Source organism: Pipistrellus hanaki (assembly GCF_964339955.1).
Source record: "Pipistrellus hanaki genome assembly, chromosome: 1".
NCBI classification, from domain to species: domain Eukaryota; kingdom Metazoa; phylum Chordata; class Mammalia; order Chiroptera; family Vespertilionidae; genus Pipistrellus; species Pipistrellus hanaki.
Window position 1 is genome coordinate 43792746 of NC_140503.1, and position 17362 is coordinate 43810107.

At 39.4% G+C, this 17362-nt stretch overlaps 1 protein-coding gene across 7 annotated transcripts in view; it reads left to right on the forward strand.

The window, feature by feature from the left end:
• CSNK1G1 (casein kinase 1 gamma 1) overlaps nt 1-17362 on the forward strand; it is a 120348-nt gene that overhangs the window by 16215 nt on the left and 86771 nt on the right. For all 7 annotated transcript variants that reach the window (XR_014795297.1, XM_084887430.1, XM_084887433.1 and 4 more), the window contains exon 2: nt 13693-14094. Coding sequence is in view for 6 of the 7 variants with exons in the window: in XM_084887430.1 (XP_084743556.1) it covers nt 13914-14094 (181 nt within the window). In the remaining variant the exon portion in view is untranslated. The remainder of the gene's footprint in view (nt 1-13692; nt 14095-17362) is intronic.

Consider the following 17362-nt stretch of genomic DNA (forward strand, 5'->3'; position numbering starts at 1 on the left):
ACGTTTTAAAAAAGTAACTTGTAGATTTTAGAATAAATAAGTCAATGATTAAATTATGCCTGAAAAGCTTTCTGTAATGGCAGTCATTGCTGACATTATAGAAAATGTCTTAAGATAGTTTAAGAAATATTTCATTGTTATTTTTTTTTTAACAGGCACTCCAGGTGATTATAATGTACAATATTTTAGTTGGGAAGCAATAAGTAGTAAGCATACTTGGGTAATTGTTTTCAGATGTTATCAATTCTGTTCTAGCATTCTGTTATTTATTGGGTAAAATTCACACATCATAAAATTAATCAGTTTAAAGTGCACAGTTCGGTGGTATTTGGTACATATGTTATGTAACCAAAACCTTTATGTAGTTCTAAAACATTTTATCCCAAAAGGAAAAACCCCAAACATATTAAGCAATTCGTTCTTCACAGCCCCTGGAAATCTGCTTTCTATCTCTATGAATTTACGTATTCTGGATATATATACTAATAAAAGGGTAATTTGCTAATTAGACCGAGTTGACCCGCCATCTTTCAGACGTCTGACTTCCTTCCAGACAAAGCCATGGTGGTGGAGGCCGAGGCAGAGAAGGCCGTTGGGGGCGAGTTCAGGTTGGCAGGGGAGAGCAGTTGGGGGGGATATCAGGCCAGCAGGGGAGGGCAGTTGTGGGTGAGATCAGACTGGGAGGGGTGGGCAGTTGGGGGTGAGATCAGGCCGGCAGGGAGGCAGAGGCAGTTAGGGGCGATCAGACAGGCAGGCAGGTTAAGGGTGATCAGGAAGGCAGGCAGATGAGCAGTTAGGAACCAGCTGTCCCACATTATGAGAGGGATGTCCGACTGCCGGTTTAGGCCCGATCCCACCAGCAGTCAGACAACCCTTGAGGGGTCCCAGATTGGAGATGGTTCAGGCTGGGCTGAGAGACCCCCCCCCCCCATCCCGTGCATGAATTTTGTGCACTGGGTCACTAGTTTCATATGAAAGGAATCCTATCTAATAAAAGTAATATGCAAATTGACCATCACTCCAACACACATGATGGCTGCCCCTATGTGGTCAAAAATCCTGCCCACATGTCGACACAAGATGGCTGCCACAAGATGGCCAGCAGGGGAGGGCAGTTGGGAGGGACCATTGATCTCATTGGTAACCCATTCAGTGTTTAATAACATGCTATTTAGCCTCCATGTGTTTGAATGTTTGAGTGTTTTTACTATCGTTGATTTCTAATTTTATTCCACTGTGATCTGAGAAGATGTGTGATATAATTTCAATCTTCTTGAACTAGTAGATACTTGTTTTGTGTCCTAACATGTGGTCTATCTTTGTGAATGATTCTTATGGAATGTATATTCTGCATTGGAGTGATAATGTTCTATAAATGTCAATTAAATCCATCTGATTCAGTGTGTCTTTTAGAATCTCTGTTTCCTAGTTAAGTTTGTCTGGGATATCTATCCAGGGAACTCAGAGGGGTGTTAAAGTCCCCTACTATGGCTGTATTGTTGTCAGTCTCTCCATTGAAGTCCTTTAGAAGTTTTCTTATTTATTTAGGTGCTCCTATATTGGGTGCATATATGTTTACCAGGGTTATATCCCCTCGTTGGATCTGTCTCTTTAGTATCATGTAGTGACCTTTGTTTTCTCTTCTAATGGCCTTCATTGTAATGTCTATTTTGTTGGATATGAGTATTGCTACCCCAGCTTTTTTTTTTCTTTTCCATTTGCATGGAAAAAATTTTTCCATGCTTTCACTCTCATCCTGTGTGTGTGTTTTGTTTTGATGTGGGTCTTTTGTAGACAGCATGTAGTTGTGTCATGCTGTTGTATCCATTCATCTACCCTATGCCTTTTGATTGGAGCATTTAATACATTTACATTTAGGGTTATTATTAATACATTTACATTTAGAGCAATTATTTATTTTCATTTTAATTCTGTATGGCTAGGTTTCTCTCTCTTTGTTGTCTTCTTATTACAGCAGTCCCTTTAGCATTCCTTGTAATGCTGACTTAGGGGTGCTCTACTCCATTAGCTTTTCTTTGTCTGGGAAGCTCTTTATTTGACCGTCTATTTTGAATGATAGTCTTGCTGGATATAATAATCTTGATCTCAGATTCTTGCTTTGCATTACCTTGAGTAGTCATGCCATTTCTTTTTGGCCTGTAGGGTTTCTGATGAGAAATCAGGTGTCAGCTTTATGGGAACTCCTTTATAGGTAACAGGTTTTGTTTCTCTTGCTGCCTTTAAGATTCTCTCTTTGTCTTTAATATTTGGCATTTTAATTATGATGTGTCTGGGTATGGGCCTTTTTAGATTCTTCTTGCTGGGGGTTCTCTGTGCCTTCTGAACTTGTGTCACTTTTTTTTTTTTTTTTTTTTTTTTATCAGATTGGGGAAGTTTTCTGCCATTATTTCTTCAAACACGTTCTCTATTACTTTCTCTCTTTCTGCCCCTTTGGCACACCTGCTATTCTAATATTGTTACATTTCACACCCCACAGTTCCCTTAAGCTGTCCTCATGTTTTTTAATTTTTTTTTTCTTTTTGGTTCTCTGATTGAGTGGTATTTTCAATTCTGTGTTCTAATTCACTGATTCAATTCTCAGCTTCCCCTAATCTGCTGTGTATGCTTTCCAACGTGTTCTTTATTTGTGTTACTAGAGGCTCGGTGCATGAAATTTGTGCACATGGGAGGGAGTGTCCCTCAGCACAGCCTGCACCCTCTCCAATCTGGGACTCTTTGAGGGATATCCGACCGCCTGTTTAGGCCCAATCCCACTGGTGTTCATAGGTGACATTTTAACTATAGACTTTTCCTTTTAACTATAGATTGTTTATTTGTATTAAGGATGTCAGTAGACTCCTAATTAGAAATTATTTTTATTAACTTGGTATATTGTTTGTATTTGAACACAAAATACCATTTCTCTTTTTAAAAATTATTTTTAAATTCATTAAAATTTATAAGTTAAAAGATATTGGCTGATCATGAAACTAGTCTGCCCTTTTTAAAATGTAAAGCACTGTCTTGTGAATTAAAGAGCAATGACCATTTTCAGTACACAAATCGCATGTCTTTTACCCACTGCTCCTGGATTAGCTCTATTTTCCCTAATTAGGAAATGAAATGACTTTTCTTTAACCAGTCATAGTTTTATGATCATAGGAACTCTTGCAGTTTTATTTCTCTAGAAACTTCAAATATCTATATATACAACTGCAAACTCAAGTGTAAATTAGGAAGTTTGTATTTTAAAGTCTGAGTCCTAAGACTTTTATACTTAAGAGTATACTTCTGGAGCTTCCAGGAGCATAGTCTTACCTGACTTTATTGTCACCTGACTTTACTTAGTTTGCTTATAGCTCATAGGAAGTCAAAGAAGCAGATTATAAGGAACCAGAGAAGGAAGGTGCTGCTGGAGCTGAACACACCAGCTATAAGAAGAGATATTTTGATATATAAGAAAAAAAATAATAGTCTAAAAACTACTATAAAAATCTAATTGTCTAGGGCCATTTAGTATAGTAACATTTAGAATTACACAGTCATTAGAGCTAAATTACATAATTTTTCAAAGGAATTTACTTTGGTAGTCCTTGATCATTAAAAAGGTTAAATTCAGCCTTAGATGGTTTGGCTCAGTGGTTAGAGTTATGGCACATGGACTGAAGGGGTCCCAAGTTTGATTCAGGTGGGGAGGCACATACTTCTGTTGCAGGCTCAACCCCTGCCCCTAATTGGACACATGGGAGAGGCAACCAATTGATGTGTCTCTTTCAAATCGATGTTTCTGTCTCTCCCTCTCCCTTCCACTCACTCTAAAAATCAATGGAAAAATATCCTTGGGTGAGGATTAACAAAATAAAGGGGAAGGAGGTTAAATTCATTTAATGTCTTGTGTTTCGATGCCTAAGAGTCCATCTGTGAGAAGATACTCTAAAATTATTATCTCTTCCTTTTCAGTATTTATAGCTCATTTCTTTTATAGACTTGGCTAGGACCATTAAACTAAGTTGTTTTTAATATATTTTTATTAATCTCAGAGAGGAAGGCAGTTTAAACTCCAATTTAGTAAATTCTCTATTCAAGAAATAATGTCTTAATTATTAAACTAATAAGAGATTAAACTTAAATATATTCACATCTATGCATAGGTACAGTTTGACATATTTACCCAAATGTACATTTTTTAGAAGTATTTGGTTAGACAGAATTATGGCTTACAATGAGTAGATAGGAGATGGAACAAGGTAAAGGCTAATTATGGAAAAGAGTATAAAGGTTAGGCAGGTATGAGTGATAGTTGGGGAAGAGAAAATGATTAATCTGAAGATTAATATACTAATGATTCTATTTTTTGAATATTCATTAAAAGGAAGTTTTTCATTTTTCTAGTGTAATGTCACATTTTCCCCTAGAAATTCTGTAAATACCAGGTATTTCACTTTAAGAGTAAAAAGTTTATGTAACTGATAAAAATTATTTATGACTAGAGGCCCAGCACTCGAAATTTGTGTGCAGGTACGATGCCTAGGCCTGGCCTGCGATCAGGGCCATCTTCTTCAGCTGCCTGCAGCTGGCCTTGTTCTCCCCCTGCCACCCACCCCCAGTTCTCTGTTTGCCATTGGGTGATTGATGCCTGATGGCCAGGGGAAGGGACCAAGAGGTGGTCAGTGCACCTCATAGTGACTGGTCCAGAGATCATTCTGGTTGTTTTGTGGTTAGGGTCAATTTGCATATTACCTTTTTATTATCATATATAGGATTATTAACAAGTGTGGTGAAAAGGAAAGGGGCACGTGAAACCCAATTATCTTTTAAGTAACGTAATTTTTCTGTTCCAGAATTATAAAGTATTTCTTTAGACACTGGACTTTTATGCAGCCAAATGTACAAAATTAATGTGTACACTGTCTTGATCATTGAGTTTGGCTCTGGCTCATGGGAATCTTGTGGGTATACACATGTTTTACTTCTGAGCAAGCTCCTACAGAAGGGTTGGTTTTAATTAATGCTTCACAAAGCAATGCTGAAATATGGACTTTTGGGTGGGTTTTTTGTTTGCTTGCTTCTTTGTAGTGGGCTTACAATTTCTTTCTTTCTTTTTTTTTTTTTTCCATTGTGCCTTTTTTGCCTTTAAAGAAGAAACATCCTTTTTACTCATTGCTTTTACTATTTCAAAGTGAAACCAATATGTATAACTCTTCTTTTGGTGTAACGGTATTAAATACAGAGTTAGCGGTTCTTTCTCCTTTGAGGTGATGGGAGGTTATTTCCTCATCTACTTTCAGACATCTTTAAATGTAGAGTTTTCACTGGGTTTTCAGTTAGGGACTGTTTGCCAGCAGTAGACTACTGCTATGCATATAGACCTAGAAACTTAATGGATTCTTTTGAATTCAGTATGGAATTATAGGAAGGAAAGGAGAAATTTCTGGGTCTGTCTGCAATCTTAATAAATATAAATTGTCATACAAACTAATATTAATTCAAGTTCTCAAGATTGTTTATTTGCCGTAGAGGTGCAAGAATAGTAGAAACTCCTTAGCCCTCTGTATGGATATGGAAAGGGCCCTCTACAGGTTATGGTTATCTTTTGTCTACTCATTTTCCTTACCTACATAGTTCCTCCTCCTGCTTTGAAGCTGTTTATAGGAAGAACAGACATGAGGGGAAAGAACACTTGGTGGTTTGCTCCATATCTTTAATCAATTTTTAAAAAAAGACATTTTATCGATTTTTCACAGAGAGGAAGAGAGAGGGATAGAGAGTTAGAAATATCGATGAGAGGGAAACATCGATCTGCTGCCTCTTGCACACCCCCCACTGTGGGTGTGCCCGCAACCAATGTACATGCCCGCAACCAATGTACATGCCCTTAACCAATGTACAGGAATTGAACCTGGGACCCTTTAGTCTGCAGGCTGACGCTCTATCCACTGAGCCAAACCGGTTTCGGCTCTTTAATCAATTTTGTTATTTTTCCTTAGTGGCCATTCTAATTTTACCAATAAAGAAATTGAGGCATAATCAAAGGTTACTGTTTTCCTAGATTCTCTATTCATTGCTTTACCATTGAACCTTTTGTGAGTCTGTGTGTTTTCCCCACCTTTGAGCTCTGAAATAATCCTAACTTTCTTCTTTACCGAGGAGGTGCATTGAAATAGTAGTAATTTATCGGTTAATGATTTCAGCCTGATTCCCTTTATTGGCAGATTGTGAAGTTGGAACTGCATTGGTTTTTATTATAAAACTAGAGGCTCAGTGCACAAATTCGTGCACTGGTGAGGTCCAGCTGGCTTGCCCTGATCGGCTGATTGGGGCTAGTTGGCTGGTGGGGAGAGGCTGCAGGAGGTTGGCCTACCGGCACCACCCCCATTGGGCCTGTTGGCCAGCTGCAGTGGGTGTCACAGCACCTGCCCATTCCAGTCATTCTGGTTGTTCCAGTCGTTTGGCTTTTATATATATATATATATATATATATATATATATATATATATATATAGAGAGAGAGAGAGAGAGAGAGAGAGAGAGAGAGAGAGAGAGAGAGAGAGAGATACACTTGTGGTTAATATAGAGTGGGATGTCTTTATATAGTTTTGAGATAACAACTGCAACATGGCCCAGCCATCTTGCCTCAGTGGTTGAGCATCAACTTATGAACCAGGGGGTCACAGTTTGATTCCTGGTCTGGGTACATGCCCAGGTTGTGAGCTCCATCCCAGTAGGGGCTTGCAGGAGGCAGCTGATCAGTGATTCTTTCTCATCACTAGTGGTTCTCTCCCTATCCCTTCTTCTCTGAAATCAGTCTATATATATAAAGTCCTAAGCAACTGGGCGACTGTTTGACTGGTCACTATGATGCGCACTGACCACAGGGGGCAGATGCTTAACACAGGAGCTTCCCTCTGGTTGTCAGTGCACTCCCACAGTGGGAGTGCTGATCAGCTGACTAACGGGGTCACAGCTGGTGAGTGCAGCTGCCCTGGTGCAAGCCTCACCCTTCTCTGAGATGGCTGTGGCGGCGACAGGAGCAGTGGGGCCTGGATGAGTGGGAGCGGCTTGGCCCGGGCTCAGGTTCCTCCCCGGCTGCCTGCCGCTTCTTGCACTACTACAAACCAGCCAGGCCTGTGGGGATCAGGCTGAAACCAGCAGTCCAACATCCCCCACGGGGTCCTGGATTGCGAGAGGGTGCAGGCCAGGCTGAGCAGCCCCACCCGGCCTCTAGTAAAAAGGTACTCGCTGCAAGCACCTCTGAGAGAAAGGTGCCCACTGCCAGACAATCTAGTCTCTCCCCCCACGGATCTGGATTCTCATATTCTCACTCGAAATGGATTCAGCACAGTCCTGAGCTTTTGTCTCCTTCCCACTAGGGCAATCCAGTGGCACAGTCAACAGTCCGTCCTCTGTGCACATTCACGTGTGCACCTCCAGAGCTCTGCCTTTCGCTGCTCCCCTGTGTTTCCGCCTTACAGCCCAGATTCCCTCCATATGAGCCTGGGTCCCCAGGGTCTCGCCTGGAACTGGGGTTCAGTGCAGTCAGAACTGGGGTTGAGCGCAATCCAGAACTTTTATCTCCTTCCTGTTAGAGATTGCAAGCCAGGAACTCACCCACCCCATCCTCTCCAGCTCTGTCCTCTCTGCACACGTGTACCCATATCTCCATACCTCAGGTTTTCACAGCTCCTCTGATTTTCCTTGTGGTTTTCTCTATCTTTCTAGTTGTAGAGTTTCCAGTCAGTCAGCTTTCCTGTGGTTCTGGATGATGTTCGTTTTGTCTTTTAGTTGTATTTTTGAAATTGTTGTGCGAGGCTACAATTAGGTGTTTATGCTGCCATCTTGGTTTCTCCTTCTGTACTATCTTTTTAACATATGGGTTTAAGTAAGGAGTAGATATTGAAGGGACTCAAATGATAAGCTAAAGAGTTTATAATTGGAAAGTAGAAAATAGTTTTGAACAGTGGATGGTGATAAAGGAATAGGATTATATAGTCCAGCTGGTGTTGCTCAGTGGTTGAGCATCTGCTTATGAACTAGGTCACTAGTTAGATATATAGTTAGGACACATGCCTGGGTTGTGGCTCAGTCCCTAGTAGAGGGCATGCAGGAGGCAACTGATCAATGTTTCCCTCCCTCCCTAGCCAGTTTGGCTCAGTGGACTGAAGGACTGTGGACTGAAGGATCCTGGATTCGATTCCATTGAGGCCACATGCCCAGGTTGCAGGCTCGATCCCTAGTGGGGTGTGTGCAAGAGGCAGCCAACCAATGACTCACTGATGTTTCTCTCTCTCTCTCTCTCTCTCTCTCTCTCTCTCTCTCTCTCTCTCTCTCTCTCTCTCCCCCCCCTCCCTCTCCCTCTCCCTCTCCCTCCCTCCCTCCCTCCCTCCCCTCCTCTCTGAAATCAATAAAATATATATTTTAAAAAAATGTTTCTCTCTCATTGATGTACCTAGCCTTCCCCTTTGCTTTCTAAAATCGATAAAAACATTTTTTTAAACTGATTTTTTAAGAGAAAGAAACATCGATATAAGAGCAGAACATCAATTGGCTGCCTTCCACACAGTCCCTTTTGGGGTTTGAGCCCACAACTCTGGCATGTGCCTTGACCAGGACTCAGACCAGCAACCTTTTGGTGCATAGGACTGTGCCCAACCAACTGAGCCACACTGGCCAGGGAAATAAAAACATTATAAAAAGGAAAAGAAATAGGATTGTTAAAATTTCTGTTGTTCAGTTAGTTTTCCTTAAATCAGAGGCACCACATAAAGTAGTACCGTATTTTTCGGACCATAAGACGTACCGGACCATAAGACGCACCAGTTTTTAGAGAAGGGAAATGAAGAAAAAAAGATTCTGAAACAAATAGTGTCCTAAAATATTTTATGTGCATTAAAACCCAACATCACAGTCATAAACACATGTAATCAACCCTGTAAAGTAAACAGCAGCATTTAGAACCATTTTAGAGCCGGGCAAGCACACAGAGACCACACAGAGCCGGGCAAGTAAAAAAACTTTTTTTTTACAGTATATGTGTAGGCTATATTTGGACCATAAGACGCAGGGACTTTTCCCCCCCACTTCTGGGGGGGAAAAGTGCGTCTTATGGTCCGAAAAATACGGTATTTATTTTTATTTTTATTTTTTATATATAATCTTTATTGTTCAGATTATTACAGTTGTTCCTCTTTTTATCCCCCCATAGCTCCTCTCTACCTGATTCCCCATCCCACCCATGCCCTTACCCCCTGCCACTGTCTTCATCCATAGGTGTAAGATTTTTGTCCAATCTCTTCCTGCACCCCTTAGACCCCCTTCCCCCTGAGAATTGTCAGTCCACTCTCTTTCTATGTCCCCAATTCTATTATATTCACCAGTCCATTCTGTTCTTCAGATTTTGTATTCACTTGTTGGTAGGTATGTATTTGATGTCTTTTTGTGGTTCATAGTTTTTACCTTTGTATTTTTCTTCTTCTTCCTCTTCTTAAAGAATACCCTTCAGCATTTCATGTAATTCTGGTTTGGTGATGATGAACTACTTTAGCTTTTTCTTGAATGTGAAGCTCTTTATCAGACCTTCAATTCTGAATGATAGCTTTGCTGGGTAAAGTAATTTTGGTTGTAGGTTCTTGCTGTTCATCACTTTGAATATTTCTTGCCACTCCCTTCTGGCCTGCATAGTTTCTGTTGAGAAATCAGCTGACAGTCGTACGGGTAATCCCTTGTAGGTAACTGTTTTTCTCTTGCTGCTTTCAAGATTCTTTGTCTTTTGCTCTTGGCATTTTATTATTTATTTAATTTATTTTTAAATATATATTTTATTGATTTTTTACAGAGAGAAAGGGAGAGAAATAGAGAGCTAGAAACGTCGATGAGAGAGAAACATCGACCAGCTGCTTCCTGCATACCCCCTACCGGGGATGTGCCCTCAACCAATGTACATGCCCTTGACTGGAATTGAGCCTGGGACCTTTCAGTCCGCAGACCGACGCTCTATCACTGAGCCAAACTGATTTCAGCTGCTCTTGGCATTTTAATTATGATGTGTCTTGGTGTGGTCCTCTTTGGATTCCTCTGTTTGGGGTTCTGTGCGCTTTCTGGACTTATAAGTCTATTTCTTTCACCATGTAGGGAAAGTTTTCTCTCATTATTATTATTTTTTTTTCCTTTTAAATCAATCTTTATTGTTCATATTATTACAAAAGTTCCTCATTCCCCCCCCCCCCTATTATTTTTTTCAATAGGCCTTCAATACCCTCCTCTCTCTCTCTCTTCTTCTAGCATCCCAAGAATCCAGATGTTGGTATGCTTAAAGCCATCCCAGAGGCTCCTTACACTATCCTCACACTTTTGGATTCTTCTTTCTTTCTGCCTCTCTGGTTGGGTGTTTTTTGTTTCCTCATATTCCAGGTCTTTGGTTTGACTCTTGGGGTATGTTGATCTAAAGTTGAGTTTCTGTATATTCTTTATTTCAGACAGTATATGCTTAATTTCTGACTGGTCCTTTTCCCTTTTTTTTTTTTTTTTTTTTTTTTTTTTTTTTTTTTTTTTTCTGTATTCTCATTAAGGTCCTTGAAGGTCTTTTCAAGTTTCTCAGCAGTTTTTAGAAGGTTCTTGAGTAACCTTATAAATGTGATTATGAACTGTGTGTCACCCAGTAGTTTACTTTCCTCCATCTCTCCCATTCGTTATATGCTTCTGTGTCTCCACATTTTGGTTGCCTCCCTGTGTTGATGGAGTGGCTTTTTGTGGTAGGTGACCTATAGGGACCAGTAGCTCTGCTTTCCCAATCACCCAAGGTTGTTGCTCTTGGTACACCCCTTTGTGGGCTTAGTGCAAAGTCTTGGTTTAGTTAAGCCTTGATTGCTGTTGGTACACTGGGAGGAATTGACCTCCAGGCCAATTGGCTGTGAGGACCCGCTGTGTCTATAATGGAAGAACTGCTGCTCTGGAGACTCGCTTATGGTGCAGGCCTTGTTTCAGTGGGGCTTTGGTGCTCACTGAGTCCTCCTCCTGAATGTCAATAATGGATGTGAGGAGTTGAAATTTGGTATCTCACACTGAGCACTAGGTACACTGGCTTCTGGATCTCCAATGGGATGCAGTTCAGCTACTGTCTGAGGCCACCCTGTAGGAGCTACAATGAGAACCACAGTCCTTTCCTCCCTGCTTGGAGCTTGGAAGCTTTGGAGCTGTCTGCACCAGGTTGTAAGTTTGCTAGGTTAGACTGCAATAGAGAAGGCCATTCATATGCAAAAGCCGCTGCTTGGAGCTTGGGTGTGTGGGGCTGTCTCAGGGCATCACTAGGCTAGGGCGTGGCCAACAGTGATGGCTGCCTGTCAGCCATCTCTGCCTCTCTGACCACGTCCCTGCGTCTTGCGCCCCAGCACAGCAAACAATTATTCTTGCGCGCAGCTCTGCAAGCAAGTCACCCTCATTTTCCGACCTGATGGCATACAGTCCAACTTTTTTCCAGAAACTTGATTTCAGAGAGATCGGGAGCTTGTCTCTCTTAGGGTTGAAGAAAGCAATGCCCTCCATTAGCTGGGATCCGCTGCCAATCCATATCGCACGCGCGTGTGCCCTGAATGCTCCTTTCTCTGTCTAGTTGTAGAGCTTACTTTCAGCCAGCTTTCCCGTGGTTCTGAGTGATAGACATTTGGTCTTTTAGTTGTAGTTTTTAAATTGTTGTGCTCAGCAGCAGTTTAGGTGTGTTTACCTAAGCTGCCATCTTGGATCCTCCATAAAGTGGTATTGACTATCTTTCATTAGTGCATAAGCACCTAGCCTGTTTTGTCTTCCAGTTGGAAAGTATAGTGTCAATCATTGGTAACTGACAGGGCACTTAATGTTAACTGTGGATTAGAATGTACTAATATCCCATGCATAGGTTAGAAAATTGATTTTTATTTCAATGTATTTTTATTTATTTCAGAGATGAAGGGAGAGGGAGGGGAGATGGAAACATCAATGATGAGAGAGAATCATTGATTTGCTGCCTCCTGCAAGTCCCCTACTGGAGATTGAGCCCACCACCCAGGCATGTACCCTTGACTGGAATTGAACCCAGTCCCTTTTGCCCACAGGCCAATGCTCTATCCACTGAGCCAAACCAGCTAGGGCAGAAAGTCAGTATCCTAAATGTTGAGTTTTTGCCATATTTGTGGGAAATAAAGTTATTGTTCTGGTCTATAAGCAGGTGTTAAAATTATCTTTTTCCCAGCTGAAGGCACTTTTTGGCTTTCTGCAGGTTTCTAACATTGAGTGCTATGATTTTATAATGCATACATACAAATGTACATGGAAAAGGAGAGCTGTGGGTGATTTCTCCACATAATGTTTCACAAATCTCAGTGCAATGGAGAAAATTAATGACAAACATTATAAAAATAACCTCCATTTGTTAGAAAAGTACAGTGAACACAAATAAGATATGAAGAGCAACAAACAAGGTAGTTTTCCATATTTTGTAAATGAAAATATTACGTGAGTGATAATTTATGAAAATTTGGGAATTTAGTTGAATGCTCAACTTTTTTTGGATAGGCTAACATACTTTTTCTCTCTTTAAAATATTTTATAGTATAAGGGAAGAAAGTATAGCGTGACAGTTTCTCATAGAGACATACTCCCACCAGTTAAGATGGGACTATCTAAGATCTTAAATTGTATTTCCATTTTACTAATATTATTTGAGGAACTTTAGGTAAATGAAGATAATTGGAGAATATTAGGTACAATTGAAAATATGAAAAGAATGAGGAAAAATATAAATTCATAAAGTTACTCATATAGGAAATGCAGTAATTGCTGACCTAATCTCATCACCCTGATCTTTTTGTCTAAATTTGCTTTATTGCATACATAACCATGCAGCTCTTCTTTCAAATTATTTAATGAAAGTGAAGCATAACTATGTGTTTAGTGGTAAGAATATTTTTTTGTTAAGGATATTCACGTGGATTATAAAAAATAGCATCAAAATTACCTCACTGAATACATTGTTTTGAACTTAGTCGAGAATTCCCACAGGGATGAGGTTTGTTTAAACTTTGTTTCTCAGCTTTATTTTCACTTTGGATTTGTGCACAGGATTAGTTTTAGGTACTTTGTCTTTGTATACTTAGTCCACAGTGAAACTAGACCAAAAGTTGAACTTTCCTAAGTTTTAGTCTGGGACTGCTTAGTACTACTAGGGTTTTGAAAATTCCTTTATAGAAGAAGTCTCTGTCATTCAGTAGCTTGTCTTGAATTGTGTGATTGCTGTCAGTGCTTGATAAACGGTGGAGTTGGAGGAGGGGGAGAATGAGTAACCTCATTTCTGAATAAGTTCTGTCCAAATTAAAAGAGCTTTTGTCCTCAGTTTATTTAACTAGGTTTAACCCTCCCATATCTTTCTGTTAGCTAGTGATAAAAAAGCTAACAAATAACTTTTTTGGGGTCATATGTATAGTATTAGAAGAGAGCCTTTTATATTAAAGGCTTGTGTGTTCCCTTTGCTGCCATGGTGAACACCTACTGAGCTTATGTTACTTGATGAATAACTAGTCCAGATGGCTGAACTTGGAAGATATAAAACCAAAGCCAGGTTCAGGAAACTATCCACTTGGCTCATTTTTAGGTAAGATCCATTGTGGTAACTTTCTCAATTTGTTTTAAAGTTTAATTTTAACTGTTTTCTTGATTTTTACCTAGGTTACAAAATATTCTTTATGCTCAAGACCTACAGACTACATGTCCTACAAGAAGAATCCAATGGTTTTTCATCCCTCAAAGATACATTAGAAGCATAAATATGGTGCCAAAAGAACTTTCTACGTTTCTCTGACTACGGTTCATTTGGACATACTTTTGTACTGAAGAGAGGTATACAGCCTGAGGCTATTCATTGTGGAGAGACTCTGCCGTGTAGGATAATGGACCATCCTAGTAGGGAGAAGGATGAAAGACAACGTACCACTAAACCCATGGCACCAAGGAGTGCACACTGTTCCCGACCGGCTGGCTCCTCAACATCCTCTGGGGTTCTTATGGTGGGACCCAACTTCAGGGTTGGCAAGAAGATAGGGTGTGGGAACTTCGGAGAGCTCAGATTAGGTAAGAACTTGGTTATGTTCGTGGCTTCCACTAGCTACAGCAGTAGCTATATTAAGCAGTGGTGTCTTTCACAGCAAGTGGTTTTTAATTTTATGGGAAATTCTCTTAATTAAAAATTCTCTTAAGAACCAAAGAATTTATGAATGGGATAGTCATTGCCAGTTTATAATTGTTATGCAAGGTTCATGCCTATGTGTATATAAGCTTTTACATTTTCCACCAATATTTTGATGTAGGGAGCTCTGCATACAGATAACAATAAAATGAAGATTCTGATTTAGTTGGCCTAAAAGTTAGAGCCCTAAATGCTATCTTTCTATCAGACTTTCAGGTACTATAGATGCTACTGGCCCTGGAACCCCACACCTTGAGAAGAGAGTAAGGTCTTGTTTTAATTCAGACCTTGCCCCTGATAAGGCAATAATACCCAAATTTAATCTTCAAGGATATATACATACATACATACATACATACATATATGTATGTATGTATGTATGTATGTATGTATATATATATTGTTTAGAAAGGCTTTCCAACTGATACTATGCATTTTTTTTCCTGGAAATCCCAGCATTAGGATTGGGCTAAAATTTCAGGGAGAAATTATGTAGATGTTTTTTCCCAAACAAGGAAATTGATTTTTTTTTTAAAACCTCACATGAGGATATGTTTTTCATTGATTTTAAGGGAGGGAGGAGGAAGACACATCAATGTGAGATAGAAACATTGATAGGTTGCTTCATGCACATGTCCTAATCGGGGATGGAACTTGTATGTGCCCTGACCTGGAATCGAACCAGTAACCCTTAAGTGCAGGGGACGACACTTTAACCATTGAGCAACACTGTCCAGGGTATGTGGAAATGAATTTTTTTATTTAAAGTATAAATTTATGAGTGAGATGATGACTAATGACAAAATCAACCAGTTTGAAATTGGGAAGAGGGTATATTGGCTGTTTGTTTATAATTCACCTCCTAGGAGAATGAAGAAGAGAAAATGAAAGATTTTGTGAAGTTGGACTTCAGCTTCAAGAATGAAGAGGTTCCCTTTTAGGCTAAAGTGTTTTCCTTTTCATAAACATTGAGGCTATGACCTATTATGAAGACTCCTTATAGGAGACTTTGGCTCTTGGGGGAATTCAGTCAAACCTTTCTCCAACTCAAACAATTCTGCTTCTTGACCCAACAACCCTTTCATGCTGATACCTGTCACACATCTCTCAGGCAACGAAGGAGAAAATGCGAGATATGAGTCAGTTTACTGCTGTTAACATTTCAGGATATTGTGCTGTGAATATTTTCATGTATCTTTTGCTTTTTTTTTTTACTGCTTATTAAATTTTCATTTTTTACTGTACATTTCATTTCCTTCTTGTTAAATTTTCATTTATATCTTATTTTTTTGTTTTTATAGTTTATTTATAGAAAAACAGTACATTATACATACTGTATATAAGAAAGGTTAAAACGGGTCTGGAACAAATTATTTATAGAAAAAGTTATTTATAGAAAAACAGTACATTAGACATACTGTATATAAGAAAGGTTAAAACGGGTCTGGAACAAATTATTTCACTTTACATTATTCCTTATAGGAAAAAAATGATTTGGTTTTTCAAACAAATCACTTCTCGAACAGCCTTTGGAATGAATTAAGTTCAGGAACTGAGGTTTTATTCTAATACATGCAAGAAAACATCACAAAAGTAATGTTAAGCAAAAGAAGGCAGGCACAAAAGAGTGGTTTATTATATAATTACCTACATTTGTAGATATTTAAAATAGGCCAAACTAATTTCTTGTGATTACAATCAAAATAGTTTACTTTGGGTGGCGATGGATGAGGGTTATTGATTGGGAAGAGGCACAAGAAAACTTTCTAGGGTGCTGAAAACGTTCTCTCCCAAGATAGTTACATGGTTATGTGTATGGATATGTAACAATTCACTGAGCTGGTGCATTTAAGGTTTGTGCACTTCACTTCATGTTAGTTATACCTCAATAATAAAGAAAAATAAGTGTTAAAATTATTTTAAAGGCATATGATTTGTACAAGAGGATTAAAGTTTGATTTTAGATATTAAGAGTATGTGTCAGTGATCCTTATACAGCTTTTCACCTGTTCCTCAGGAGGAGCTGCTTCCCAATTACTGAAGGGTCCCGGATTCAATTCGGGTCAAGGGTATGTGCCTTGGTTGCAGGCTCAATCCCCGGCCCTGGTCGTGGTGTGCGGGAGGCCACCATTCGGTGTGTCTCTCTCACACTGATGTTTCTCTCTCTCTCTCCCCATTCCCACTCTCTTTAAAAATCAATGGAAAAAAAATATTCTCAGGTGAGGATTTAAAAAAAAAAAAAAGACTTAACTATTAATTGCCTCAAGTTCTTTGGTTGGATTTTAATTTTTATAAATTCTAGGTAGTAACTTATAAACTACTGCTTTCACTTTAGGGCAAGATAATGTGACAGCTAGAGATCTAACTAAACCTGAGAACCCGAGGCTGTATGTCCCTTTATTGGTATGACTGAGAACTGAGACGCTGGTTCTTTGAAATAGTGCTGTGTCTGATGAAGCTTATGGTAAATGTTGTCTCTGAGGTGACTTACTGAAACAGGAAGTCTTCATGTAGTGGTTTTTATGGGCAGCATCACATCCAGGATTGCTGTTTCAAATGGGCTGAGTTTAGGTATAAACTCAATTTTTTAAGCTCCAAAAACTATGTAATGCAGGTTTGTTTTTTTTGTTGTTTTTTTTATCAACACTAAAAGAATCCATAGCTAAAAGCCATCTCATCAATGGTACTCTTTACCCATTAAACTGCCTGCCTTTCTCTCATATATCAGATATATCAATATTTAGCTAAAGCAGTCATTCATTTTAAATGGACAGAATTTTAACTCTATGTAATTAAGTTCTTCCAGAGCAAATGTTTGAGTACTATCACTCAGGAAAGTGGTTGAATGATTGTCTAGCTTTCCACATGTGGGAGCAATTTGTGTTGTCTTGTTTGGTCTAAATCAGTGTTCAGCAACCTCAGCTCATGTGCCACATGCGGCTCTTTGGCCCCTTGAGTGTGGCTCTTCCACAAAATACCATGGCCTGGGTGAGTCTATTTTGAAGAAGTGGCGTTAGAAGAAGTTTAAGTTTAAAAAATTTGGCTCTCAAAAGAAATTTCAATCATTGTACTGTTGATATTTGGCTCTGTTGACTAACGAATTTGTCGACCATGGGTCTAAACAATGTTTCCTGACAAAGGAATTCATTAGAG